This window comes from Theobroma cacao, chromosome 4, assembly GCF_053813885.1.
Source record: "Theobroma cacao isolate CCN51 chromosome 4, ASM5381388v1, whole genome shotgun sequence".
Lineage (NCBI taxonomy): Eukaryota > Viridiplantae > Streptophyta > Magnoliopsida > Malvales > Malvaceae > Theobroma > Theobroma cacao.
This window is the reverse complement of record NC_142642.1, coordinates 39339342-39367195: the sequence shown is the minus strand read 5'-3', so window position 1 is coordinate 39367195 and position 27854 is coordinate 39339342. Positions and strand designations below refer to the sequence as shown.

The following is a 27854-nucleotide window of genomic DNA, read 5'->3' as shown; positions in this document are numbered from 1 at the left end:
GTTAGAAATAAAGAATATAAAATACAATTTTTGATATAACCTTTTAACTAACGGATGTCCTATTATAAAGTACTCACGGGTACTCGACCGGGTTATACCGAATTAGAATACTCAATAAACGGATTCGAGTATCACTCTTTAGATACCCGTTACCGAAATTCGATTATTTTAATCGCCTCAAACCCGGATTATAATACCTATTTAAATAAACTTTGTTGCTAATGTGATTTGAACCTAAGTAAGGAAGGAAAGCACCCAAAAATTATAACATCTTGACAAACAATTTTTTTTTTTAAATGTTGACAAATATATTAAAAATATAGTTAATTAAATTATTAATGTGATGATATTAATATATATATAAATAAATAAATTATTAAATAATTAATTATGTTCAAATAATATAAATATCATATCATATTATAAAGGAATAAAATTACTATTATATACATTTTTAATATAAATGTATTTACTTTTATTAATTAAATTATTTTTTAAATTGAATATTATTACTTAATTAATTAATTATTAATTAATACATTAATTTATTTTATTAATTGTACTATTTAATTAAGTTATTAGTACACAAATTAATTTGATTGTTTAAAAGTAAGTAATATTACTTATTTAATTAAATTTTATTTAATTAATTAAATTATTTAGATAATTATTAATACATAACTAATTTAATTATTTTTAAATTAAATATTATTACTTATTTAATTAATTGTTGACTAACATATTATTTTATTTGATTAATTACACTATTTAATAAATTTATTAGTACATTAATTAATTTAAACTTTTAAAATTAAATAATATTATTTATTGAATTAAATTTTATTTAATCAATTAAACTATTTATATAAATTATTAATACATTAACTAATTTAATTATTTTAAAAATTAAATTTATTACTTAATGTCAAGAGTAGGAAGGCAAAGATTGTGAAAATAGATATTAATTATGCACAAAGATAAATAATTAAAAAAATTAAAAATAGATTTTCTTAATATCGTGCAAATATTGTACATTAATCAAAAGAATCAAATTTTACAAATAACTTGTTCAATATGCTAAAACCATTTATTCTTTTTACAGCTTTGGTAGCTCAAAAGTTTTTATCCTGTACCAGTAAACAAATCTATTAAAGAAAACTTTCTCTAAAATTAGAAATAAATAATCTAAAATAAAAGTTTTGACATAACCTTTTAACAACAACAAATCTTCAAAAAACAACTCTCTTGGAACAATCTTTTTCTCCAAGCTAAAGGTCAAAACAATAGATTTTTGGTAGTAGCTGACAATGGCAATTTGGAACCTTCTAGTCTCCATTTGCTAACTCTCTATGGAACACATAGAGAACATTCTACTGCTTGACAATAGCAGTCTGAAACCTTCTCGTTACCATCAGCTAACTTTCTATGGAGCACATAGCAATTAGCATGAATCTTTTACCTTTTTCAAATGGTAAAAGATTTATGTCAAGATTAGGACTTTTTCATCATTAAATTTTCTATAAATTTGATTTTACAAACTAATTAAATCTAACAAATAATTAAATATCATAAATTTTTATTAAAAAATGTAGGTAAATTACAGATATAAAATAAATAAAAAAATAAAAAGTATGTTTATCTTTTGCTTTTAAGTTAACTTCAATAATTAACACCAATACTTTTTTTAAGGTAAAACCGATATTTTTTCAAGAATAAGTGTATTTTCAATTAAACCAGAGGCAGAGCCTCCGAATGCGGGGTCATGGCCCCCAAAATTAAAAAAAAAATTTACATATTATATCAAATTTTTTAAATTTTTTATAAATTTTCTTAATGGCCCCATCAAAATAATTTTTTATTTAATAATTAATACAAATAAAGAATAATAAAATAATTTTATATACTTGATTCAGTTTTAAAGTTTTTTTTAATTTTTTCTTTTAATTTATATTATTATTAGTTATATTTATTTATTTCTATTTTCTTTATTCATATATTCTAAATCTATATACATTTTCTTTCATAAATTTCTATGAACCATGCATCAATCATATTTTTTTTCTTTCTTTTTTATTATGTCATGTGTAAATTCTATATTCTACTTATCATATTTTTCTTTTTTCTGTTATGTGAATTTTATTTTTTATGATTTTAATCTTTAAAACTAAATAAATTATTATGTAATTTTCAAATATAAGTTACAGTGTTGCACTGTTACTTAGAATTTCATCAATATATTATTTTTTATTCAGAATAACCAATTCATTCTAACATGTATATTGCAAATTTTAAGTAACAAAAATATACATATAAATTAATAGAATGAAATAATTATATTTCTTTCAATACAATTTTATTTATTATATATATTTTTAATGGCTTTCAAAATAATTTTTTGTTTAATAATTAGTTTCAATACAATTTTATTTATTTTATATATTTTTAATGGCTTTCAAAATAATTTTTTGTTTAATAATTAGTTTCAATACAATTTTATTTATTTTATATATTTTTAATGGCTTTCAAAATAATTTTTTATTTAATAATTAGTTTTATTCTTCAAACTGTTTGATAAAATTAGAGTCATTATGATTAGCATATTACTAGTTAAGCCCAACAAATAAATTTTAAATTAATATGTTAAGCCTATCAAATTTTAAAAAAATAAAAGTGAGTCTACTAATTCAAACCCATTAAGTTTTAATATAAATCTAAGTCTATCATAACATGTTATATCTTTAACAAATAGACTCTCATAATATATTATATTTTAATAATTCAATCCAATAACTCAATATATTAATTAGCAATTTAAGAGATAAATAGAAAATAAGCAGAGAGTTAAAACAATAAAGTAAAGAGGCAATTCATTTGAGTTTGAAAATTTGTTTTTTCTTCCACTCTTGTGCGTAAAGAGTGAGAGAAACTCTTTTTATAGTTTCATTCAGTCATATATATATAAATGATGTCATTATTATTATTAATATATTTTTTATATATCTATTTTTTTAGAATTTTATTTAATTTTTTAAATGAGTGATAATTAAATTATATACAAAATTCTCTTTAACTATTTATAGTTTTTTTTTGTCCCCTTTGAAAATACTCTAACTCCGCCCCTAAATTAAACCTCACGACAATAAGAGATTGTTTTTCAAATTCTTAGGAGTATACATATTCTTTATATTTTACATTATGTTTTAAGATCTAACTTGAGATTAATGTAGGTTGATAAAAAAATGTGTCCAACAAAATTAAAGTTCCACCGTAACATACTCAGTAAATTGAGCTGTTCTATGCAAGACATATATAGGCTTCCATACAATTAACTCCCGATTGCTGATTTGATATTAAGATTCCATTAGTGAAATTATTATTTCTTCAAAGTTTGCTTTAAATATTAAAAATAGCTTAGTTTATTTTATTTATTATTTTGCTTTTTCTCCTTTTCCTGATTTTAAAAATTAATTAAACCTCACAAATAACTAAATCTCCATGGATAGGTAGCTATTTAAAAAAAAAAACCAAAATCTCAAAAAAAATTTATTAAAAAAAAGTCTGGGGTAAAATAAAAGACAAAAAAACAAATAGAAAAATAACAAAGGGTTTATTTATCTTTTCAATTTAAGTCAAAATAGTAATTAATATCAATATTTGTTGAGAAAAAATAAGTGTATTTTCAACTAAATCATAGAGAGTAAAAGGGTGTTTTTCAAATGTATTTTGAACTAAACCTGAGGAAAGCCTTGCGTTTAGCAGGTTCATAAAATGTGTCTCACAAAAGTTTCATATGAATTTCAAACCATTCTGACTTGTACTCCCCGTGGGCCTTATGGATTGATGCGTTCATAATACGGTATGCGTGGTGCTGTTTCAATGGCACTTGCTTATAAGATTCAACTGGTTTCTATAGGTTTTTACAACACAAAGACGAGACACGCCGTTAGTCAAGAAAGAGAAAAGGATAGAATCAAAATCAGCCCAACTAAGTTAAATCAACAATTATTAACTTAAATTACACAACTAAGATAGACACACTTCTATTAGGAGACGTTTAAGTGGAAACTCCCTGACATGGAGAGATATACTTTTATTAGAAGACGTCTGGATGGAAACACCCTGGTATGGAGGAGTTGTTTTGCTGTGCCTGTCTCAAATGCATCATCAAGCCATAGTTATTTACCTCTAAAGTTCGCAACTGCTCCTGATATTGAGACACCAACTGCCTCAGATGTTGCAACTCATGGTTTTTATCATCAAGATCCTTTTGACGTTCATGCTGGATTACCACAGCTCGTTTGAGGACTGTATTTTCATGAATCAACACTTCAATCTGTTCCTTTAACATGATATTTTCTTTGTGAAAACTTTGTGCTGCCTCTTCAGCAGCAGATCTACTAATGGACTTCTGCAGAACCTCCAAAAGTCTAGAGGCACGGGCTTTGGCATCATCCATACTGGTACAACTCATCATCTCCCTCAAAAACAAGTCCACCCATCCTGCACCATCAACAGCCACATTCTCAGGGGCTACTGGATTCTGAACAGCCACAGTAGCAGCAGCTTCCCCATCATTGGCCAACGTTCCTAGCTGTGCAGTGCCCACTTCTTCAACAGGACCTGACTTTTCCCCTGTGGCCTCTGCAGCTCCCAAGCAAAGTTCCTGCAGCCTCTTGGTGGCAATGTCTACATCATTGCCACATTCTAGCAGTGCTCTCTCCAGAAGGTCGGGGTCCATGTGAGAGAAAAGGGTAAGCGAGAAAAGACGGTGCTGGCGAAGAGAAACTAACAGCAGCGCCGGAGCTTTTTAGAGACAGAAGCCGATGGGGACGAGATATCCTCAATGAACGATCTCTGCCACGGACAAGAATATATATTCTTCACAGAGAAATTTAAATCAAATAATGCATTGAGGATAGGTTAACTAGATAAAGGTATATATATATATATATATAAAAAGTTAATCCTAATCGTAATCATATTCGAACTAAATTATATAATAATTTTAATTAAATAATTATTTTAATAAGAGATTCTTGTCGATAGGATTACTTTGGGTAAATTATTTTGAGTAAATTAAAAAATATATATACAGTAAATAAAATAATAAAAAGTATATTTATATTAACTGCAGTAATTAACATCAATATTTTTTTCGAGATAAAATTAATAATTTTTTTGAGAGTAGGTGTATTTTCATTTAAACCTCGAGATTGTTTTTCAAATTCTTAGGAGTAAATATATTTTTTTATATTTTACATTAGGCTTTGAGATCTAACTTGGGATTAACATAGTTGATAAACTGAGACTTCCATACAATCAACTGTAGCTAACTTTATTCTCGTACATAAGATTTGTTCAATTCAATTACAAAACAATGAGAGCTTCTTACTTGCATACAGCATACAAAATGGCTATACATATTCTTTATGAATAAATATCTTATAAAATACACATGATGTCAACTCTATGAATAAATTAAAGAAAAAAAATAAAATAAACCCAGCATCTGAACATTTACTATACAAATCATTCATTGAAATACAAATAGATATTAATTTTATCTTTTATGGTGTCAGAGCTATTAAGGCTTTAACAAGTACGATTGTATCATGGCGGTCAACACCTCTCAGTGATTTAGATTTGTTGATATCCATATATAAATGCAGTTGCTTAAGTACCAATGAAGCTAACCTGTTTTAACGAAGAGTTTAATTTAATTCTCTTTTATTTGGATACGATCTCATGGGTAGTTCTTGATGTTTAAAAAGCTTGTCGGTCATCAACGATCACTAAAGATTAAATGTGAGCATTTGACTTAAAACTGTTAATTTAAGCAAGAAATACCATTAATTGACTTAATTGATCCCTTCAAAAGTTAACTTTGAATTGATTAAATCCGATAAAACAGAAATTTTTTAAGTTTTTTTGAATTTATTTAATAAATTTTGTTGAGAAATTAGTGACATTGTATTTATTTTATGATAAAGATGTATAACCTCTTTGTCATAATTTTTTTTATCATAATATTTATTTTAAGATTTGTAAATTTACAAATTTATCATATGAGAAATGTTTGGAAGTGAAAAGGTATTTTTCAAATTATTAAGATCAAAAGGGTCTATTTTCAACTAAACCTCGAAAAAGTCTCACGTTTTAATATCTAATATGGGATGAGCAAATTGGGTTCAAACTGCAAATATGAGTTTCAAACCATTCTGACTTGTACTTCCAGTGGGCCTGAGATGTTTTGCAGGTTACAATTTGGTGGTGCTGTTTCAATTAATTTTAGTAAAAAGATAAAAGCAATTATTTACATTTAAATATTTAATTTATTTATTAATATATAATTTTTTTATTTAAAAAAATAAAAAATAAAAAATAAAATTCGAATTCTCTTCTCCTAATTTAAAAAAAAAAAAGTTACAGAAATCATTAAGTGAAAAAAGAAAAAAATGATGGAGTCACAATCAGTCTGAATTATGACAAAAATACATTTTATTATTGGAGTTTGCTGTACATCCATCTAAGCTAAATCAACAATTATTAATTTAATAGACACTTGTATTATGTTAGAAGACGTCTGGGTGGAAACGCCCTGGAATGGAGCTATTTTGCTGTGCCTGTCTCAAATGCATGGTTAAGGCGTAGTTATTTATCTCTAAAATTCGCAACTGCTCCTGATACTGAGACAGTTGGTGTCTCAGATGTTGCAATTCATGCACTTTGTCTTGATACTCCTTCTGACGCTCATGCTGCATTACCACCGCTCGTTTGAGGACTGTATTTTCTTCTCTTAACATGATATTTTCTTTCTCAAAACTTTGTGCTGCCGATCTACTAATGGACTTCTCCACAACCTCCAAAAGCCTAGAGGCACGGGCTTTGGCATCATCCATACTGGTACAACTCGTCATCTCCCTCAAAAACAAGTCCACCCATTCTGCACCATCAACAGGCACATTCTCAGGGGCTGCTGGATTCTGAACAGCCACAGTAGCAGCTGCAGCAGCTTCCCCATCATTGGTCAATGTTCCCAGCTGTGCAGTTAAGCCCTCTTCTTCAACAGGACATGCCTTTTCCTCTGTAGCCCCTGCGGCTCCCAAGCAAAGTTCCTGCAGCCTCTTGATGGCAATGTCTACATCTTTGCCACATTCTAGCAGTGCTCTCTCCAGAAGCTCGGGGTCCATATGAGGGAAAAGGACTTCGAGGTGAGCGAGAGAAGACGATGGCGAAGAGAAACGAGCAGACGAAGGAGATGAAGGCGAGCAACGCCGGAGCTTCTTAGAGACAGAAGCTGCTGGCGACGAGGTATCCTCAAAGAACGATCTCTTACTCCCGCACACTACCGCGGCCATTCTTTTGAACGATGAAATATTGGGAATTGAGGTGTTACGAGAAGAAGAGTGAGAAAAATTTATGTATTAAACAGATAAAGTGTATGTATATATACATATATATAAGTTAAACCTAATCCTATTCATATTTTAACTGTAACTAATTACTATTGTAATGTAATTAATAATTTATATTTTAAATTCTCGTAAATACTGAGTTTTTTTTCGAGGAACTCATAAATTCTTGTTGGTGAGGATTTGTTTTTGATAAATTATTTTGAGTAAATTAAAATATATGTAATAAATAAATAAATAAATAATAAAAAGTATATTTATCTTTACATTTTAAGTTAACTTCAGTAACCAATACCAATATTTTTTCTGAGGTAAAACCAATGTTTTTTGGAGAGTAGGTGTATTTTCAATTAAACCTCATGAGAATAGGAGATTGTTTTTCAAATTCTTTAGTTCTTTATATTTTACATTATGTTTTAAGATCTAACTTAGAATTATTGTAAGTTGATAAAATGGCTCACAGAAGTTCCACTGTAACATTCTCATTAAATTGAGCTGTTTTATGCAAGACATATACTTCCATACAATCAACTCCCGATTGCTAACTTTATTCTCGTACATAAGATTTGTTCAGTTTACTTACAAAACAATGAGAGGTTGCTACTTGCATACAACATACAAAATGGCTATACTTTTGGCGTTAGAACTTCATATTAACCAAGATAACAGGATCCTCCATAAACAATAATCACAATATAACTCATTTGTTCTCTCTCCCCCGAGAAATCCAGTTTCATGTGAAGAAACTCCCTCCTAAAGATGGCTAAAGTATCCGACGGCCAGGCTGACGAGAGCCACCATACAAACATAGAGGAAGGGAAATCCCACCTGAATTGTTCTGACATCAGACTTCCTCTTCAACAATTCCTACAAACAGGAAAAATAAATATCATAAAGTCAAATAGAGTTGAGAAGTGAACTGAGTGGCTACCTGCAGAATTCGGGATGCTCCCCTTGTAGCTGTTCACTAAGAAAAGAACCAACCCTCCCTCCTTGATTTAACATTAGAAGTCAAACTAATAATGTTCCCTGATTTTGTTTTCAAAGACTATTTCTGCTGGTTAGATAAATTTATGTCTTAGCAACTTTCTCTCACTGTGTCTTCGTGTGTCAATTTGAAAGGCTAGTGACAGTTGAGAGCTTTGTCCCTGAAGTTTATATAAAATGATGACAACAACAATAAGAAATGCAGTTGAAAAGGCAACAGAAATGTCACTCACTAGTTCACCCTTAAGCTTGTCCTTCTCTCGAGTAGCTATGCTTCTCTCTTCTGTCAGCTTCATGATGCTACGCTCAGCCTAGAGATGAATTCCATGTAAAATTAAGGTACTCAGTCTTGAAAACACACCAAACTTTAGTTGTCATTTTTCAACTGAGAAATAAGAGCATAATCATGCATAATAGCCTTATTAATCCTTCATAAAACTAAATGAATCCCCCTCCCTTAGCCCACCCCCAAAGAAATTGAAAAACTCTGAGGAAGAAGTAGTCATTTTAAAAACCAAAGTATAAGGTTAACATAAAACCAACTCTAAATTAGAAAATATAGCCTTTTACAAGAATACTCTTTAGTCCAACTCCCAAGCAAAGATGATGCATAAGAAATTATTTCAGGTATTTTTTCAATCAGTCCTTCAAAGAGCATCCATAAACCCTGAAATACTTCCTCTGTAGACATAACAGCATCATTTTACAAACTTATATCCAAGATGAAAAAATAAAAACTAACCTCTTTAAGCTTTGAATCCATAAAACTTAGCTTTGACTTTAACTCCTCAAAATCATCACCCGACTTTAATTCCACCATGCCTTTTGCAGGTTTCAATTCCTCCACATCCTTTGCAGGACCTGACTGCACACCATCAGCTGCTCTTAGCTCAGCTGTGTCGTCCTTGGAAGTATCAAACCTTAAAACATCCTTAGTTGTTATTAACTCAACTGCATCCTTAGAAGTCTCAAACCCCACCACATCCTCAGCTACCTGGCACAAGAGAAAAGGTCCTTATCACAACTGGTATACCTAGCTAGAAGGGCAATTTAATATATAAAGATAGAAACAGCTACAACATGAAAATGCACTTACCCTCTGAGGTGGAGGTATGTTTTCAACTCCACTTGATGCTCTATCTTTTGGGGATGAAGTTTCATGACCTGAATCTTGCTTCAACTCTCCATTAATTGGAGCCAAAACAGGTGACTGTGGTGGGCTAGTAAGGAATACTTTTAGCTTCTTCTCGTCAATGTGTTTGCCACTATCTTTAGAAAACTGCAAATAGGAAACAATAAGAAATCACAGGAACAAGAAGAACAGTCATTGCATCAGTAAATTCTTACCATGTCAGACGTAATATCTTCCTCAGCTGTCCCAAAAGGAACTATTGTACTTTGAATCAGGAACTTATCTTTGCACATCAAGTCAGGCGGAGCAACACGCTGAGCTTGCATAGTAACTACACCAGCCAAAAGAGGTCAAAATCATTGTATCTGATATAGACTTATAGTTGTAAGCAGTTAACTAAACAGCTATTTGATAATAATTGCTATTATTTTGGCTTGGCATCCTATCTTAGTTGAAACCATATTAGATATGGTAATAACCTATTTACATACATTCCATAACAAACCCATAACTTACACAAACACAATTAATTTCATTAAAAATGTTAGGCAACACATAAGTAGAAGGACATCTCAACTAAACCTTATAATTTCAAACTAATTTAGCTTCAAAAAGAGCCACTCAATCTAAAACTATAGCAAGCAACCAACACCCATCGATCACAAACAAACCAGCTTAAAAATTGGCTAGAATTAAATATTAACAAAATAAATGTACCAGAATCGAAACATTAATGATTAAACCGCTGAGTCAAGCAAGGCCTGATTCCATATAACTTAAGAACAACAGATTACTAACTTTACAATTAAGGTACCTGTGAAATCAGATGTTGATTTGGGCTTAACAATGCCAGTGTTGGGCCTGACACAGTATTTCTTAGGAGAAGTAGTCTTCACCTGAAATCAATTGAAGTTGAATGAATCTAAGTCGAGAATTCAATTCAAAGCAGATCAGAAAATGGGAAAATAAAAAAGACCCAGAAATTAAAATTGGATATGTATTTTTTTAAAGTAATCCAACGAAAGGGTACCTACCTTAAAGGCTACATATTGATCAGTCTTGTTGGTTAATTGGATTAAGCACGAACTCTGCTTCTTCAACTCAACTTCAGTAAGAGAGAAATGAAAAGAATGAATCAAACAGACTCCTGCAAAAAAACCTCGTACCAACTTCTCTGAAGAAAAATTTAAGAAAAGAAAGGAAACATACAAGTAAATTTGAGTTCTTGAGGGTGAATTTCCAAAAGCTCTGCAGCCATGGTCTCTGCAAAGATGACAACAAAAACCCAAACGTTAAAGCCTTGATCTTTCTAAAGCTAAGAAGATTTCAAAGCTTGACTTTACATTATTCTGGAGATGGAAATGGAGGAGGAAGATTGAGGTGCAGTTGGTGATCTAAAAAAGGCTTGAATCACACCGAATGAGAGAGAGAGAGAGAGAGTGAAAGCAAAGAAAGGTCATGTCTTTGTTTTTAGTTTGCATTGGAGAGTGTGGCGTTGGTTACGTGGGTGGGTCTCTCTTTCTCCCTTCTGTGCTTTGTTCTTTCCCTCCTAGTAGCGGTTGTACCAGCTCTCCCTCCCCTTTCTTTTCGCTTCACTTTCCCCTTTTCAACTAGCAGCTTCAGGTTTAACCTTTAGCCGGCTTTGCCCTTTTCCAACCCTTTTTTTGTATTATTTTTAAATATACAAGTAAATACTATTATTTTTATAAAATGTAATTGAATTGTAATTTATATTATAAGATTAAATTTTTTTTATGTGTGAATGTATGATAGTAATTGGCTTTTTGTGCATAATTTTTTTAATTAATATTTTTCCTTATTTTTGCATTTAATACATATTGTTAGGCCCATTTTGATCCGAATGTGGGCCGTAAGACATTAGCCACGACCCGAGCCATTTCGACAAGCTGGCTAATCGAGCCAAGCAAGGGCCAATCACGTGCACAGCTTTTTAAAATTTGAACCTTCTTTTTTTACCCACTAAAAGCTTGGAGGTTGGGAAGATAACCATGAAATAATACTCACCGAAAGTAAAAAGAGAAAAAGGCCAAAATACAATGAATTTTCCTTTACAAGTACTTTTTCCATCATGTTCTCCATAAAAGAAAACAAATAAATAAAATAGTAAAACAAAGTATAAAAGATAATTAAAAGACAAAAAAATATGTCTTTTTTGGAGTCAATTTTGCCTTTGGGGTTAAATAATAATGACATAAAAGAAAAACTTTTCAACCCAAAAAAAATGTAAAAAGGAAATAAAATTTTATGCATGCGGCAAAGGGTATGCAGAGTTTGGGTTACCCTTTTTTTAATTTGTTTATTTATAATTGATTGTAATTATTATTATTATTATTATTATTATAAAGAGGATAAGTTAGGCTATCTAACAAAAAGTAGACAAATTTTGATAGGCAATCTAATCAATGTAACAAGTTGGGGGTTGGGACATTAAAGAGAAAGGCTTTCATAGTGTGTATGATAAGATTATAAGAATTCACAAAAAAAAAAAAAAAGGTTCCAAGTGATGGTTTAACCCATTATTTGTTCACCTAATTACTAATTTTCTCATAACCAAGGATGGGTTTCAATCACAATTAGAGACTTTTATAAATAGTCTTACATATATTTGAATATTTAATTTAATAATAATCATATGTATATGCATCTGACTTAAAAAATTAAATTCAAATTCTTTTTTTTAAATTGTATAAAAATAATTAACATTATAAAAAGGTAATTAGACTGTTGAGAGAAAAAAAATGACCGGTTAAATTAAAGTGACAAATAAAAAGTCGAAAAAGAGAAGTAATTAAGTTAAATTAAAAAATTAAAGAAAGAGGGGCTCTTAGAATAAAATACTCTTGACTTTTTGGCCACTTGAATAATAAAAACAATGGGACATGAATCAAATAGATCTACACTCATGCATATCATGTTTCAAGTCGCATTTACGTATTAAAAATTAAAAAATAATAAAAAGAAATCGAACATGATCTGTTATAATAAAAGAAAATTGAACACAATCTGTTAAATTATGGCTGTTTAATCTAATTAATTAATGGTGTTTTTAAATTAATTCCAAAGCAAAGACGATGGTTCACGATTTGAGACAACGTGTTTAGTTGCGGGCAGCTACCTAAACGCCTAAAATGCAAAACGTGCAATTCATGCTTTTAGGCTATGTACGAGCAACTTTTGCCAGCCGTTACTCTCAACTCAATCGTGCGGGTCAAGACCAGCTCTTCTCATCATAGGCATTTTTTATGCCCTCAATGCGTGAACAAACTCGTTTTATTAACTTAAATTTATAAAAATATATATTAAATTTTTTGTATACTTTACTTTTAAAAAATACTTCAACATTACTTGAAATTAGTTTTTTATTCTACGTCAAAATAAACTTAACAATTCAAATTTAATTTAATAATATATTTTTGTTTAAATTCTTTCCTAAAGTGGTAAAATTATAATTCAATTTATAGCATTAATCCATCAAACAATTAAAATTCAGAAAATAAAAAAGCTAGCAACCTTATTACCTTAACTTTAATAATGAATAGAAATTTTGTATTATAAAAAATATATTATTACAGAATTAAATGATATATATATTGTAATATAACTCTTAATTAGATATTATAATCTAATTAGATAATAGTATTATATTACAATTTTAGTTAAATAATTTATTTAATTATCTTAATAATGATATTCGCATGAGTATGCATTGTACTATCCATTTAATTACCAAATTAAAAGTGCTTAAATCATTTTTCCCTTACAATAATTGCTATTTTCTTAAAAAAATAAATAAAGGAAAAAATGGGAATAAAAAAAAGAACTCGTGGACATTAATGTCCCAAAAGTTTTTTTGATGAAAACAATGAAAAGAGAAAAAAATAGTAATTATTATTACATTTGATAGGTGGATGTTTTCAATTAAATTTGATTTGTAGCATTATTTCATATTATTAATTCATAATTTTTATAAGTTTCTATGTAGCTATTCACATGAATACATATTAAGACATTATAAAATACCAACTTAAAAAAATACTTGAATAATTTTCCCTCACAAATAAATGTTAGTTTCTCTTTTTAAAAAATTAAATAAATAAAAAAATGGGGGCTCGTGGGCGAAACGTTTTATTTTATTTTTATTTTTATTTTTCGATGAAAACAAGGAAAGAGAAAAAAATATGGCAACTGTCAACAAATCCCAACAACCTAAACACTAAGAAGCGAACAACACAGCATCTATAAAAACGTCGTGGTCTTCTTTTACTTAAAACAAACACACGCTCTCCTCGTTCTCCTCCTTCTTCGTGCTCTCCGCCTCTTCTGTCTTTCTCTCAGATCTCTCTTCCTCTTTCCTTGAATCTATCGTAATCGATTCTAATGGCTTCTACAACTGGTGCTTCATTGAAATTCACTTCCCTTTCATCTTCTTTCAAGCAGACACAGGTTACTTTTCCATCTTGATCCTTTTTTATGTTGTGTTGTTTTAGAATCTGATTTTTGTCTTCTGATTGTTGTCTTTAGCTTATTGGACCTTTTTTTTTCTTATGGTTTTAAGTTGGGTTTGGTTAGAAACGTTGATGTCGGTGCTCTGTTTTTCGTTTCTTTCTTTTCTGTTTTTAGGTAGTGTAACAGAGTTTGTGGTGGGTTTGATTTGATTTAATTTGATTTTTGAGTTGATTTTCCTGGATGCGTTTTGGGATTTGATGGTGAAATTTAAATATGCTAACGAATGCAATCATGTGAACAGTTGAAAGATACTATCTTTGATCTTTTGTTGCATGAATTTTCTAATAAAGTTATAGACTTTAAAGGCCTCTTGAGATTTCAAACAATAGAGCTTCATGCTATGGATCAGTTTTTGCATGATTGTTTTATCATTTAAATGAAAGTTGTCTTAGCTTTCTTCTCAAACTAACTCAATCGACCTGATTGTCAATCTGCTTTGTGTAAAGACACCCAAGTCTAAGCTCAAAAAAGCATACTTCAAGATCTCAACTTGGCTTTGGTAAGGTTGGATTTGAGATCTAAAGAGTACTGCGTTCTTTTTTAATGTGTTTTTGAAGGTGGTTCAATGTGATTCCCTGTCAAACATGCAATCGCATCTGTTTTCATGTTCTGTCTTTCTTGTATCATATGACTTACTGGTTCTGTCTGAATGTTATGCTTTCATACAGAGTGTTTCATGGATTTATTCAGTTCTTTGATTGAATGTTTGAGCAGGTTCCTCTTCGTGGGGTCTCCAATGTCAACTCAGTCAGCTTCCCATCTCTTAGAATGCGACCAGGGTCATTGCGCTTCCGCGTTTCCTGCGCGGTATGTTTTTCTTTTCATCTGCTGTGTGTTTTTTTGCTTGATTAATTGGATCTTGGTCTCCTCTCTGCATCAAACGGGGTATACATTTAGCTATGCAGTTACATTTAGTGCCAAAAAAGAGAGCCTACAATAAGATCATTGAGACAATCTAAACTCAAAATATGTTCATATGTGAAACGTACAAAGAAAGGACCATTAGCCATGGCTGCATGGCCCATGACAGATGTTTCTAGGAACATTTATCAATATGAAGAGATGCAATTCCCTTTATATAATCTTGACTAGTTACAACATGTTAAGTACATTCTGCATTTGTCTGCTTGTATTTGTAGTGATATGAAGCCTTTACATGCATTTCTGATTTCCCCCATCATGATAAAAGTGCTTAACCAGCTATGGGATATTAACATGTTCAGGCCAAACCAGAGACAGTGAACAAAGTTTGTGAAATAGTGAGGAAGCAACTGGCACTACCTGATGATTCTCCCGTCACCGGGGAGTCAAAGTTTTCTACACTTGGAGCTGATTCCCTTGACACGGTAACCAAATATCTGTCCTGTTTTAACTATCCTATTTCGTTAGGATGTAGTAATAATCAGTTTTTTTACTGTAATTCTTAACCTTTATGTTTTAACACCTGGGATTAGTGTTATGTGGGTTATTTATCTGTTTCTTGGTGGATAACATATTCACAAGTTATGTCATAGTATTCCAAGTATGGACGTTTGTGTCAAAATCTTCTTGTGATATTGTTCTATAATGAAAAATCTCTCTTTGACCATGGACTGATCTGTCCTTTATTCTGTCTTTATATTTTGTGTATGAGTAGGTCTATTATGCTTTTGATTCGGATAAAATATTGACATCCAATACTTCCGATTTCTCCTGTTTCAGGTCGAGATTGTGATGGGACTCGAGGAGGAGTTCGGAATCAGTGTGGAAGAAGAAAGCGCCCAGAGTATTAGCACCGTTCAGGATGCAGCTGACCTGATTGAGAAGCTCATGGATAAGAACTGTGCTTAAATTGCAAACAGCCCAAGACAAGTCACTTATGAACCCCTTTTTTGCCCCTCCTATGTGGGCATACCGTTGGCTTTGTTTTGTTGCTTATGGAACGTTTAAAACCTAATATAGTATCTTACCTGATGAATCCACCCGAAGTTTGGCTGTTTACCTTTATCCTTACAGCTTATGTAGAACTCCAATGTCTCATTTCCCTGTTGTCCGTAGGCATTTGTTTCATTATGTTATCATAAAATACATTGCTCAAGGCCATAGAGCATGTTTCCACCTGGAAAATCTATGAATTATGCTGCTTACTACTTTACTTGCATTGCTCATTTTCCACAAAGGGAAATGGGGTTGGGCTTAGGATGATAACCCGAGAAACCCGACTTGACCCGAAATCTGTGAGCAGGCCACACCCTTTCTTTTCCTTTTTCATGTTGGGTTGGAGTTCAAGTTCGAATTCACCTCCCAACCTAATAAGAAGAACGGGAACAAACAATAAAAACATTGCTTAATCCAACCCTGTAAGCCTGCTTAATTGACATGACGAGGTAACTTGGTGCACGTGGGGATCCTTTCCAAGCTCCAATAAACAAACATTCGGTGATGATCCAACTCTGAAACTGCTTAGTAAAGTAGAGAAAGATCATTTACCTTAAGTCAATTTTTTTTTCCAGCTGCAATGCTTGATTGTTTGAAAAAGGTGCCCTTTGAATCCTGAGAAACAACCTGTCATCTAAATGATTTCCATTTTGTTCCCCCCATTATCATGATCTTGAGAAAGAAAACGTTAGAAATTTGACACAAAAGTTTTCTCAAAGTCAGCTAAGGTAAAAGTAAAGTTAGTCTGGCCGTATGAACATGCCAGAGTGTGTACTGTTCGGCCATTTTTAAGGTGGATGCTAGGATTTGAAATCACTTCCTGTATGACTCGTCATGATTCACATAGGACGATTATGAGCCAGTTGTTTCCCTGCTCATTTCATTTAATAAAGGAACGATTTGATTCATTAGTTGATGTATGATGTTTTATCTAGAAAGTAAAATCGAATTTTTCTTCTTCAATTGTAAAAAAAAAAAAAAAATTTGTGAACTTAAAAGAAGAAATGAAATGGTAGTTCCCTAACATAACCATTTCCGAAGGTAGGACAGTGGAGGGTAAAATCGGATACTCTATATTATTTAATTTTATTAAATAAGAGTTATAGCATTATTTAATTTTATTAAATAAGATTAAAACATTGAATACGAGTTCTGAAAGTGATTTAAAATATTATTTATTATTTAAATTTATTTCTAAACTATAATTTTTAATATTTAAATTTATTAATTTATTTTAAAATAATGAATTTAATTTTCATTAATAACATACATAAAATTTATTTTAAATTTAATTTGTTTTCAAAGTTCGGGTTTTATACAAATATTGATATTAAATGTTAATTTTTAATTAAATTCAAATAAAATATAATAATTGAACTTTAATCAGATTCAAATCTGAATATTTTAAAATTAACAATTAAATACCCCCTTCCACTTGTATCAAAAGACTATTTTTGTCCTTTGGTAAATAAAATTTTATCTAGGTACAAGCTGCTGATCTTGGACGGTATTGCTTGTTTAAGAGGAAAGAGTTTTGAAGGAGACATTTTAATCATTTTGGATTTAAACTTCAAATTAGAAATTTCATTTTCAAATTTCGAGGAAAGGGATTGAGCTATGAGGTAAGAAACGACAACCTTGTAATTATGTTACAGATGGACCATTACCTAGTACTAGTAATCATTTTTATGCATGCAAAAAAAACAAAAGAAATTAAAATTCAAATTTTAAAATTTAGAACCCAAAGTTGGATTAGGCAAAAGGAAAAAAAGGTGGTTAGTAAAATTGTAGTACAAACATCGAGGCTTATCTACTTCTCATCTCCTCTTTTCTTTTTAATTCTTTTTTCTCTTTTACCATTTCCTTGAACAGAAGGAAATGAGCTGATGGTAAAGCAGAGAAGGTGGTCTCTGAGTGCAGCATGGGACTTCTAAAGTAGAAAGGGGAAAAATAAAAGAAAAGAAAAGAAAGAAAAAGGCCTCATAAGGAAGATGGCAGTCAAAAGAGACAAAACAGGTTCACCTAAAGCCCAGTATTATATTAAGCATGATCAACCAACATGTGATTGGATTCTTCAATAATCAAAGAGACACCAAAATTCTGGTCGTTTTGGTGTGTCTCACATGCCCACATGGGTTTTTTACAGACACAAATACCATGTACCACCTTATTTGTTCATCAGCTATTTGAAGCAGGGGAAAAACCCCAATGTCATTAAGGATCTAAAAGAAGCCATGAAGGCTTCAATTTGTGAAGAACAGATGATTATCAATCAAATTGTCAAACTAGTTCACAAAATTACATCAAATGCAACTTCTGTGCGGACAACAACTCCATGTTTATTTCAATTAATACAGCTCCTTAAGAGGAGCTGCAAAAGCAAACAACCGTATTAAGGAGTAGCTAGCTAGATACATTATCATCATGTACTGTGCCAGGTGAAAAAGGAGAAATGAAGAAGATGAGCAGAGGGTATAGCCTGGCGCTGAAACCTACAACAATAAATAGAGTTTTCTTCTAACCAACAAAAATAAATTTACAGTACTCTAACGAGCTGAATTAAGCAATATGCTGCCACAACTGGAAAAGCTGCTAAGTTTAAAGACCCAACTGAAATCCTATGAGAAGTGGAGAAACCCGGCAATGATCCGAATGGAGGAAATGCTGCAGAGTCGGGACCCGCCGCCATCACGTCATCGGGATTCGGCGGGCTTGGACTGGAAGGAATGGTGGGCATGGAGGAACCGGTGGTAGGAACCACTCCACCTGGAGATGGGAATAAGGGAGCAATGTCGGGTGATAATTCTTGGAAAGGGGCCAGGGGAGGATCTGACATAGATACTGGTGAAGCTGAGACAGTAGGAATATCTGAACTCAGCTGAGAAGAAGCTAAAGATAGCAAAGGTGAGGCCATGAAAAACATGATGTGTAGTAAGAGAAACCAAAAGGAGGCCATTCTAATGATAAAGAAATCAATGTCACACTTATTGGAGAGCGTAAAACGTTATATATATCTGGTAATGATCAATCTTTCTAGTGAAAAAAATAAGAAAAGAAAAGAAAAGCAAAGCAAAAAAGCAAAAGGAAGTGGAGAAAGGGTGTGAGCCTTTAGGTAGAAGTGATCATGGAGTCCCTTATAAAGGTATGACCATAGGGGATCTCAGTGGGGCCAACTGCCACATGGCAAACCACAATGGGCCAGTGATGATTAAATACAGGTTGGCAGTGTAGAAAAAGAGACAAAAGATTAGTGAAGTTTTGTTGTGATGTGTTTGTTAGCTGATGATTCCTTCACACCCCGTGAATTTGGCCAAATGCCCTATTTTTCGGTTAATCAATCTCAACTCAATCTACTGTGTTTAATTTTTGTTTGTTTGTTTGTTATGTTTGATGGAGTGAGTTTTACCAAAACCTGGAAGGAACCTCAAGGTCTTATTGGGATGGGATTTCTACTTTGAGGAAAGATTAAGCAAGCATATCATGGGGGCAAAGATGTAAATAGAGAAAAACAAGTTGGTCTTCTACAGAAAAGTTTAGTTTCCGGAAATTACGGGGTTTAAGTTTAACCGAAGAGAAGACAATAGGCTAGTAACATGAACAACCCCTCTCGTGCACAGGAGTGGAAGTGAAAGGACGTCTGGTTTTTTGTTTTTCGACTTTTAATGTAACTAAAAGCAACAAACTTTGGATCAAACTAAATTTCTGATGCTCAAGGCAGTTGAAGCGAACTGTCATTCACCAAACTGATTTAAGAGAACTTTTGATTTCTAACCACCCCTCCCCCCATTCTAACAAAATAATAAGAGAAAAATCTTTTAATTACCAAGTTCAATGGCAAAGAATATCTGTTAGTTTGCTGTTCCTTCATAGTCCACAAGAGGAACAGGTAGATTATATTAGCTGGAGGAATTCATGGATTCTAAATAAGTATTATTAATTTTTCAACAAAAAGAATTTAATTATCCTGACGTTCTTTGAAGAACCAAATGAGATGGGGCAGTTGTTAAAATTCATTTCGAAGTGTATGAGTACAGGTTGGAGGGGGCAGTGTCCCACAAACAAAATGCATAGCACTGTTGAACAGCGCGACAAACCTAAATTGGCTCTGGTAGTGTAAACTATTCTCGTAACAAGTTTCGGAACCTGAATTCTGATGTCAAAGGGCAGGTTTGGGTGTGCTCTGAACAAAGAAATATAGGTCTAAGGTTGGACAATAGAATTGGTCCATCCCTCTTTGTATCAAACTTGCATCAACTAAATAAAGATTGACAAATAACGAAAGGAAATGCATAAATGTACAGCAGTTGCTTTCAAGCAAATTCTTGAAAGAAAGAAAGAAAAAGGCTTAAATTGAATATATCAATGATGATACGAAGTATAAATGGACTTTATAGTTACAGGCCCAGAGGAGGACTGAATAATAAAATGTAACTCACCTCAAACATGGTTCATTTTGACCACCCTAGTCCAGAACCCCATAAACATGTTGAGCATGTCCTTTTGAAAAAATCAGTTACTCCACAGTGCCTGTAACAAGAGCACATAAGTAAATCTGAGAATCTATTACTCTATGAAAGTAAACGTGAAAAAAAATAAAGAAGGAAAGTCGGACAACCTCAAGAACTTTAGATGCAACGCGGCAGCCGCTGCAATTCCGAGATTACAATCGAAGCAACATTGGCTAATCCAGGTATACTTGAGCTTTTCAGATCAGCAACGATGCCTTCAATCCGTGTAATTTCAGGTTTAGAAATGGATAGTATCATGGCATGTGACAGGTATTGTCTACAGGAATAACCAACAGCATGAAGTATCCGCTGCAAGAGCAAGTGAGAGATGCCCTTGCGCCAGGCCTCCAGGATTGAACCTGCCTTCGGAAGATTAGTTAGGAATCCAATTGTGGCTTCCCTTGGAGCTGCCTTGAGCAACAACACAACGCATTCCGAGGCTATGTCTGCAACGTTTGCTTCACGAGATGCACTTAACTCTAGCAACACTCCAACATTGCTGCCAAAATCAATTATATCTCTTATGTATTGCTGCTGATCAACTGGACCACTTGACTCAGAAGAACCATCACCTAAAAGTGTGGGTTCTTTTGTATAAACAAAATCTTTTCTACTGCCTACAGAGCGCAGAAGAAAAGCCCTACACAAGCAAAGGGTTGGTTCCAGAAAATCTTCCATATCCTTTGCGTATACGAACTCCAAAAGATTTCCAATCTTCCTAACTACCTTTAGCTGCGAAAGTAACTTGGAATCCATCTCTGGAGCAGATGCCAAAGCCAGACACAGTTTGACATTGTTTACATTTGCATTGGTCAGATCACCAAGCAAAAATTCAAAACATTTTGAGACCATTTTCAGATCCAAAATGTCAGAGATTTTAATATAATCAAACTCAATGAGCATCACTAGAAGCTTCTGTGCATACATGGGAATGGGATCTTCATCCTCAATCAAGGCGGGGTAAAGAGGAAGAAAATGAGAATTAGCTATCAATTTCAGATCCTCTGACCTTTGATCGTTTAATGAAGGTTCATTCAAGAAGATGACCATCACATCAAACATAATTTTCAGGCACAAAAATCTGGCATTACCATCTTTATTGCCCTTGTAAAGAACAGCAAGGCTAGGGAGAATTCCACGGATAAAAACATTTGGGCTTTCAAGAATTACTGGAGACTCTTCAGGGATAGATTCCAGAACTCGTAACAATGTTATTTGGAAATCGTCCCGCCCCTGGTCCATCAAAAAGATAGCCTGTATCAGTATTTGTGATGATTATTTATCTTACATTTTTTTGGCAAAAGAGAGCACAGAACCCATTCTGTCCGCCTCAAAATGGTAAGAAGTCAATTATCGGGCCAAGAAATTGAAGCACTTAACAAACAAGGTAACAAAAGCATTTCACTGTTGAAACAGCTGGGTAGAAACTTCTAGCAAAACATATCAATTGCATACTCCTTTAGAGGCCTATCTTTACAAAAAATTTCACACAACGTTTGCCGTATGGGCATTGAATACTACCTGCAACAGACATTTTTCCAACCCATCACCCTTCTTTTTTTCTTTTTTCATGTTAGCCAAGACAAGGTACTTAGGCATCTGGCATAGTGACATGTCATTCAAAAAAGTCACAGTCAACTAGGAGAACTAGCCCAACTTGTTTCGATAGTTTCTAGTTGCTGACATAAACCATATATTGACTCAGTAAAGAAAAACGAAGATATGTTGTCAAAAGTTTAAATCAGAGATGATACACAACAAAGGATGGCTTAGATGCAACTACTTACTTGAAACGGTGTCTCCACAACTTGGATGAGATTTGCCAACTGCCGCAAGACCTGATGAGTCACCACTCTGTTTCTAAAAGATGAGCTCCCAAGAAGATGAAGAATGACGGGAAACAAATGAATATTGTTCTTTGGAGCAGCACGACTGGTAAGGGCAGCGATCTGCCCATGTCGCCTTCCTCCCATCATTTGCTGAATATCTCCAGTTATACCATCCAGTAAGGCAGGCACGGTAGATGCCACGACATGGAGAAATGAATCTAGACACTGCTGTAGATAGTTATCCTTCTCTTTTGCCAATCTGTCCACTGTGGGGAGTAACCTTGCATTGCAAAAGAATTGTGGTAACCACCTCCTACCGTTCTTACACAGAAGAGCCACAAAAACAAGTGCTTTGCCCCGCAAAACTTCACTTCCTTGCTCAATAAGAGACGCAAGACTAGGCACCAGATTCTTGTCCTCCACCAATGGTAGAAGGTACCGTCCAATATTTGTGAACATATGGCTTCCAAGCATAGCCATATTTAGAATATTTAAGCTGATTTGCTGTTCACGCAGATTGCCCTTGATAAGAGCAGATGCGATATCCTTGAGTGAAAGTTTGTCTATGACTGATTGAATGCAATGGGGACTGAAACGAACGAGGCGAACCAAACAAGATCCTGCAGTTAGCCTCATGCTCTCCTGCTTCCCTGCAGCCCTATAAATGTAACACAGGTTACTGATCACATCCTGGCTGGTGAAACGAGTGGCCCAGTGTCCTCCTTGGCTGCAAATATTTTCAATTGTCCTAAGTGCGTAAAGTTGAGTCATATCATCCTCTCCTTTACGTAAAACTGATGACACCAATGAAATCAATGAATTTGGAACCTGACCAAAAGGGAAGGAAACTCCTTACAAATAATTGAAAATAAATGAAAATCGAATAAGAAAGAAAACATGATAGGCATAAGGCTATTGCACAAGCCACAGCTCTCTTTAAGCATTTGATTCAAAACTTCAAAACTTTAGCAACGGCATAAGAAACTAACCTGCCAACCAGATGCAGGCCTGTTGTCTTTTGATGGAGATTCAGGTGGATTATTATCTCTTGCATGCTCATTCTGAGTGGAAATATAGAACAGTAATTCCCCTAAAGCAGCCATAGAAAATCTTCTCACTTTTTCCTGCCTGTCTCTGAGACCATCAGTAAGTGCACCTAAAATTCCAGAATTTGCTAAGTCATCTTCAATGAAAGTAGAATGCCGAATCAGCAAACCAATCAGCGAAGCAAGTTGAACGCGCAAAGCTGAAGTCTTGGACTGCCTGAACATTTTGACAAGCATGAGCATTATAGGTCCATTGGTCAAGACGTTGGCTGCATCTGCATTATTACTAAGCATCTCGAGATATCTAATCACATTTTGCTTCTCACCAATACCGGCATTTCCACCAAATATTGATATGATCCTATTGTTGAGGGCATCCAACTGCTCCTTCCCCATCTTTATGAAATCAGATGGTTGCAAAGCCTCAAAGGGTAGTGAAGGAATTACCTCTGACATTTTATCAGATTTTCTGCTTGGCATTACAGGTCTTACAGCAAGATCAGAAGGATGCCAGAGAACTTCTGAAATATTATTGGATGATTTTGAATAATCAGACTCAAGGGCAGACCCTGGACTTTCCTTGATTCTCTGATTTCTGTGTTGGGAACTGCCACTGGGTGGGGTGGCAGCTACTTCAACTTGATCTGAAGATGATTCCTGATCATATGTTTTTGAGTCATCTGAGGCAGGCAAATTACTCACAGCTGGACCGTCTGATCGGTCAATGTTATTATCCCTCTCTTCCACTTTGAACTGTTGCTGATTCTGACTTGAAAATTTGTCTTCAGTCGTACAAGTAGGGGTATCTGACCCATCTGGTTCATCTTGCACTTCCTCTTCAGTGTTCTCATCAAAATCAAGTTCCATATCATTGTTCTCAATTTTAACTTCAGATTCATTCTCAGAATTATTTGGCAAGGGCCTTCTGTAATTTTCCTTCTCATTCTCCTTCTGTAAGTTTGTTTTGGCTATTCTAGACAACCTCAAGAGGTTCACACGCCTAATAGCACTGGAATGATCTTTATGCTTCTCCTCCAATCCTTTTCCAGGAGCCTTTATTTGAGTTTTGCGCCCAATTGGTGTATTCTTAACAGGTGTCTCATGCCCTCTTAAACCCACCAGAGAATTCTCATCCTTTCTTGAAGCCCCTTTTAGATCTTTTTCCCTATATTTAGGAGGGGTCTTGCTTTGAGATCTGTCACCATTACGCTCTGAGAGACATGGCTTAGCATATAACTCTATCATATTTTCAAAAGCAGGCTGTGGAGGTAAAGGTACTAGAGAAAATTTAGCCCTCCAAAAGGCATGTACACAAAGCTCAGACCACTTTATTCTCTCCGCTGGATCTTTAACCAGGAGAGAATTAACAAGATTGACAAAAGAAGGGCTTGGACTCCCAGGGAGTGGAGGAGTTGGATCCGAGATGATGGATTTTACAAGCTGAGTGAATTCCCTTCCTACAAAAGGAGGCTTTCCGGCATAACACTCGTATAGCACACAACCTAGGGCCCAAAAATCAGAGGCATAAGAATGAACACCTCCATCCTCAAACAATTCAGGAGCCATATAACAGGGTGTTCCACGTTTTGCTTGTGGCAGCTAAACAAGTGCATATAGAAAAAACACAATAATGAACAACTTAAAAAAGGAAGAGAAAAAGTGAATATATTATCGAAAGAACTTGAATAAATTGGCAATTTAACTTTAAGGCATAGAATGACACTGTGGCTAGAAGAACCTACCATAGAAGAAGGTGTTTTAGATATATCACTCAACTTTCTTGCAAGTGCAAAGTCACATAACTGCATGACATAAATATATGAATGTGAAACTCAATTGCAGAGGATGTGCGATGATAGCACTCGATATTATGGGAAAGTTATACTAGATATGTACCTTTGTATGCCCATTCTCGTCCAAAAGGATGTTTGATGGTTTTAAATCACAGTAAATGATTCCTTTTGAATGTAAATATCTGATAATGAAAAACATTTCCATTAATAACTCGAAACGACAGTAAAACAGAAGAGAAAACATATAACATATGGAAATTGCAAACTAAAAAGAGAAAAGAACATATCCTTACTGCAAAGCTTTGACAAGATCACAGGCCAAAAAATGAATTGAATCTTCAGGCAGTTGACCATCCTGCAACCCATCAATAAAAAATTGATAATACAACTCAAAATATGTTTCTCACACTAGCATACCGGCATTCAAGATCCTCAAATCTAACTTAGTAAGCCAGACCAGCAAAATTCCACAGTTCCTTTCAAAGCTTAAAGAAAGAAAAGGACGTAATCAGTAAGTACCTGCCGTAATAAGGTCATGAGATCTCCTCCGGTACAGTATTCCAAAACTAACCACAAGTGTGCAGAAGTTTCATACCTTGATAAACAGATTAAAAATTGAGAAAAAATTTAAATATGCTGAAAACTTTGTACAAGTAAAATATCTAAACTGGCTAAAACTTACCATGAGTAAAACTTTAGTATATTCGGATCATTTAAAGAGTGAAGTATCCTAACCTGAAGAAATTCAAGCAAAAAGAGGAAAATAGAAGCTAAAATTACATAAATAGCAGTTTAGTTTGGAAAATTAGAAATTGATCATTAAAATCAATATTATTAAATCATCTCAAAAATTCCGAAAGTTAGCAGAGAAACGGTTCTAACTTCAATAAAGATCATGTCTAGTAAAAATACAAGCTAAAATTGCATCAATAGCAGCTCCATTTTCAAAATAAATAATTAATCATTCATATCGTCTAAAAAATTAAAAAAAAAAACAGATGTTACTTCTTGAAGAACTTTGCTCCGCTGTGATTTGTCGACGCTTTTGATTGCGAAATACTCGATCGTCTTCTTCTTCCTTCCTTTATACACATTCTAAAAAAACATTGAGAACTTAAATGAGCAAAATGTAGCAAAATAAAACATAATCGGCGTTGAAAAATTCGCGAAATCTGAGAGAATGAGAGGATATTACCGAGTATTTGCCACGGCCGATGGCTTCGTAGATGTGATAATGGTTCATGTCGAGAAGATTAGGGTCCCGATCTGAAAATTAAGAGAGCGGTGGGGGGTATTTTGGGAAGAATATTCGTTGGGAGCTTTTGTGGGGAGATACTGAGTGAGAAGGGATTAGAGTGTGAGAAATTTGGCTTTAGCGATTCGTCAAATGGGAGAGAGAGAAAGGGGAAGGAAAGAACTGTGGAAATGAGCGGGAACTGATTGTAAATTGAAAATCACCAAAAACGGAAAACAATTATCTGTCGGGCTTACGTGGCAACATCACGTGACTTGGACGTGATATGATTTCAAGATGGGCTGAGACCGGTATTTTATAGGCCAGGCCGAAATGGGCTTGAACTTTTAATATTGCTAAAAAATTTATGATCTATTACACTTCAAGAAACAATGCCCTTATTTTTTTAATTATATTTAAAGAAGTCTAGATGCTTTTTATTTATATCAACATAATCACTTAATTTTAATAAAATATTAATAACAGTCAAATTCAATATCTGTTAATTTTTTTATCTATTTAACATATAACGTGGTTGTGTGAAAATTATCACATCATATATAGATTTTACACTAATAGTTAGTTAATCACGTTATACACATAGAGATAGTGTTAGTTGATACTAGAATTCACGGTTCATACATTTTTTTTTAAATGTCTTGTAATCGGATACCTTATATTATTTGACCTAATTAAGTAAGATTATAGTACTTTATAATTAGATTCAAATAATAAAATTAGTCTCTATCATGAGTTCGGATAATGATCTTAAAGTATTCATTTCACTAGCTTGATTATAAATAATAATTTATAATATTAAGTTTTAGTTTATATACGTTATTTTTTGTTTATAAATTCTTCATAATTCATGCGCTACTTACTAAAACTTATTATTGTTTTAAAAATTATTTTAAACTTTGATTTATTTTGCCTGTTGACGTTCTTAAAAGTTGAAAATTTCTAAAGTATAATAACTATCTTAGCTATTGACATTCTTAAAAAAATGAGAATTTTTTTGAACACAATAAAACAATAGAGATTTTTTTCGTAGGTAGTGTAATTTCGGGAACTTTCTATTATTTAAGTATATTTCTTTTCAAATAAATACTTAGTCCAGACACATATTATCTATTTGATTTTTCAAAAATTTTCATAATTATTGAAAAAATTCATGATTAGTTCTTGTTTATCAACCTCCAAATCTTTTGGATGGGGATTCAAAGAATAATTCTGTACAATGATATTAGTAGTTAATTAAGATGCATTCTACGGTAAGCGACAAGTCACGTTCATGGTGAATGTACGAACGCCTAATTAATGATAATTGGCTGTTATGTAACGGCGCTATCCTTCCTTTTTCTGCCTTGTTGGAGTAAGCAACATTAAATTATCAATGTAGAAAAACACTTGAGCACATTCACGAGTATTAAATGAAATTAGCTGAAATATGAAATCCAGATAACCAAGTT

At 33.0% G+C, this 27854-nt stretch overlaps 6 protein-coding genes across 6 annotated transcripts; 1 reads left to right on the top strand and 5 right to left on the bottom strand.

Annotated features, from left to right (window-relative positions):
* Positions 1 to 4093: 4093 nt before the first annotated feature.
* On the bottom strand, positions 4094 to 4386 carry LOC18603427 (uncharacterized). The gene has a single exon (XM_018119138.2). The coding sequence runs from the start codon at positions 4346 to 4348 to the stop codon at positions 4094 to 4096; it is 255 nt and encodes an 84-aa protein (XP_017974627.2). The 5' UTR covers positions 4349 to 4386.
* Positions 4387 to 6572: 2186 nt separating this feature from the next.
* On the bottom strand, positions 6573 to 7358 carry LOC18603426 (uncharacterized). The gene has a single exon (XM_007035402.3). The coding sequence runs from the start codon at positions 7356 to 7358 to the stop codon at positions 6573 to 6575; it is 786 nt and encodes a 261-aa protein (XP_007035464.3).
* A 520-nt stretch (positions 7359 to 7878) lies between these two features.
* On the bottom strand, positions 7879 to 11066 carry LOC18603425 (vesicle-associated protein 1-2-like). Its single transcript, XM_007035400.3, has 9 exons — positions 10875 to 11066; positions 10741 to 10794; positions 10566 to 10636; positions 10346 to 10427; positions 9747 to 9862; positions 9496 to 9678; positions 9142 to 9393; positions 8633 to 8710; positions 7879 to 8279 (listed from the first exon to the last, which is right to left on the bottom strand). Exons 2-9 carry the CDS (start codon positions 10787 to 10789, stop codon positions 8166 to 8168), a joined length of 945 nt encoding a protein of 314 aa, XP_007035462.1. The 5' UTR covers positions 10790 to 10794; positions 10875 to 11066; the 3' UTR covers positions 7879 to 8165.
* A 2738-nt stretch (positions 11067 to 13804) lies between these two features.
* Positions 13805 to 16164, top strand: LOC18603424 (acyl carrier protein 1, chloroplastic-like). The gene is made up of 4 exons (XM_007035399.3): positions 13805 to 13995; positions 14773 to 14865; positions 15282 to 15404; positions 15760 to 16164. Exons 1-4 carry the CDS (start codon positions 13930 to 13932, stop codon positions 15886 to 15888), a joined length of 411 nt encoding a protein of 136 aa, XP_007035461.3. The 5' UTR covers positions 13805 to 13929; the 3' UTR covers positions 15889 to 16164.
* Positions 16165 to 18252: 2088 nt separating this feature from the next.
* On the bottom strand, positions 18253 to 19070 carry LOC18603423 (classical arabinogalactan protein 25). Its single transcript, XM_007035398.3, has one exon. The coding sequence runs from the start codon at positions 18929 to 18931 to the stop codon at positions 18512 to 18514; it is 420 nt and encodes a 139-aa protein (XP_007035460.1). The 5' UTR covers positions 18932 to 19070; the 3' UTR covers positions 18253 to 18511.
* Positions 19071 to 20294: 1224 nt separating this feature from the next.
* LOC18603422 (kinase family with ARM repeat domain-containing protein) lies at positions 20295 to 26529 on the bottom strand. The gene is made up of 11 exons (XM_007035396.3): positions 26347 to 26529; positions 26157 to 26246; positions 25834 to 25886; positions 25671 to 25746; positions 25445 to 25506; positions 25255 to 25333; positions 25101 to 25160; positions 23302 to 24957; positions 22271 to 23140; positions 20591 to 21716; positions 20295 to 20502 (listed from the first exon to the last, which is right to left on the bottom strand). The coding sequence occupies exons 1-10, from the start codon at positions 26392 to 26394 to the stop codon at positions 20601 to 20603; spliced, it is 4110 nt and encodes a 1369-aa protein (XP_007035458.3). The 5' UTR covers positions 26395 to 26529; the 3' UTR covers positions 20295 to 20502; positions 20591 to 20600.
* Positions 26530 to 27854: the final 1325 nt, after the last annotated feature.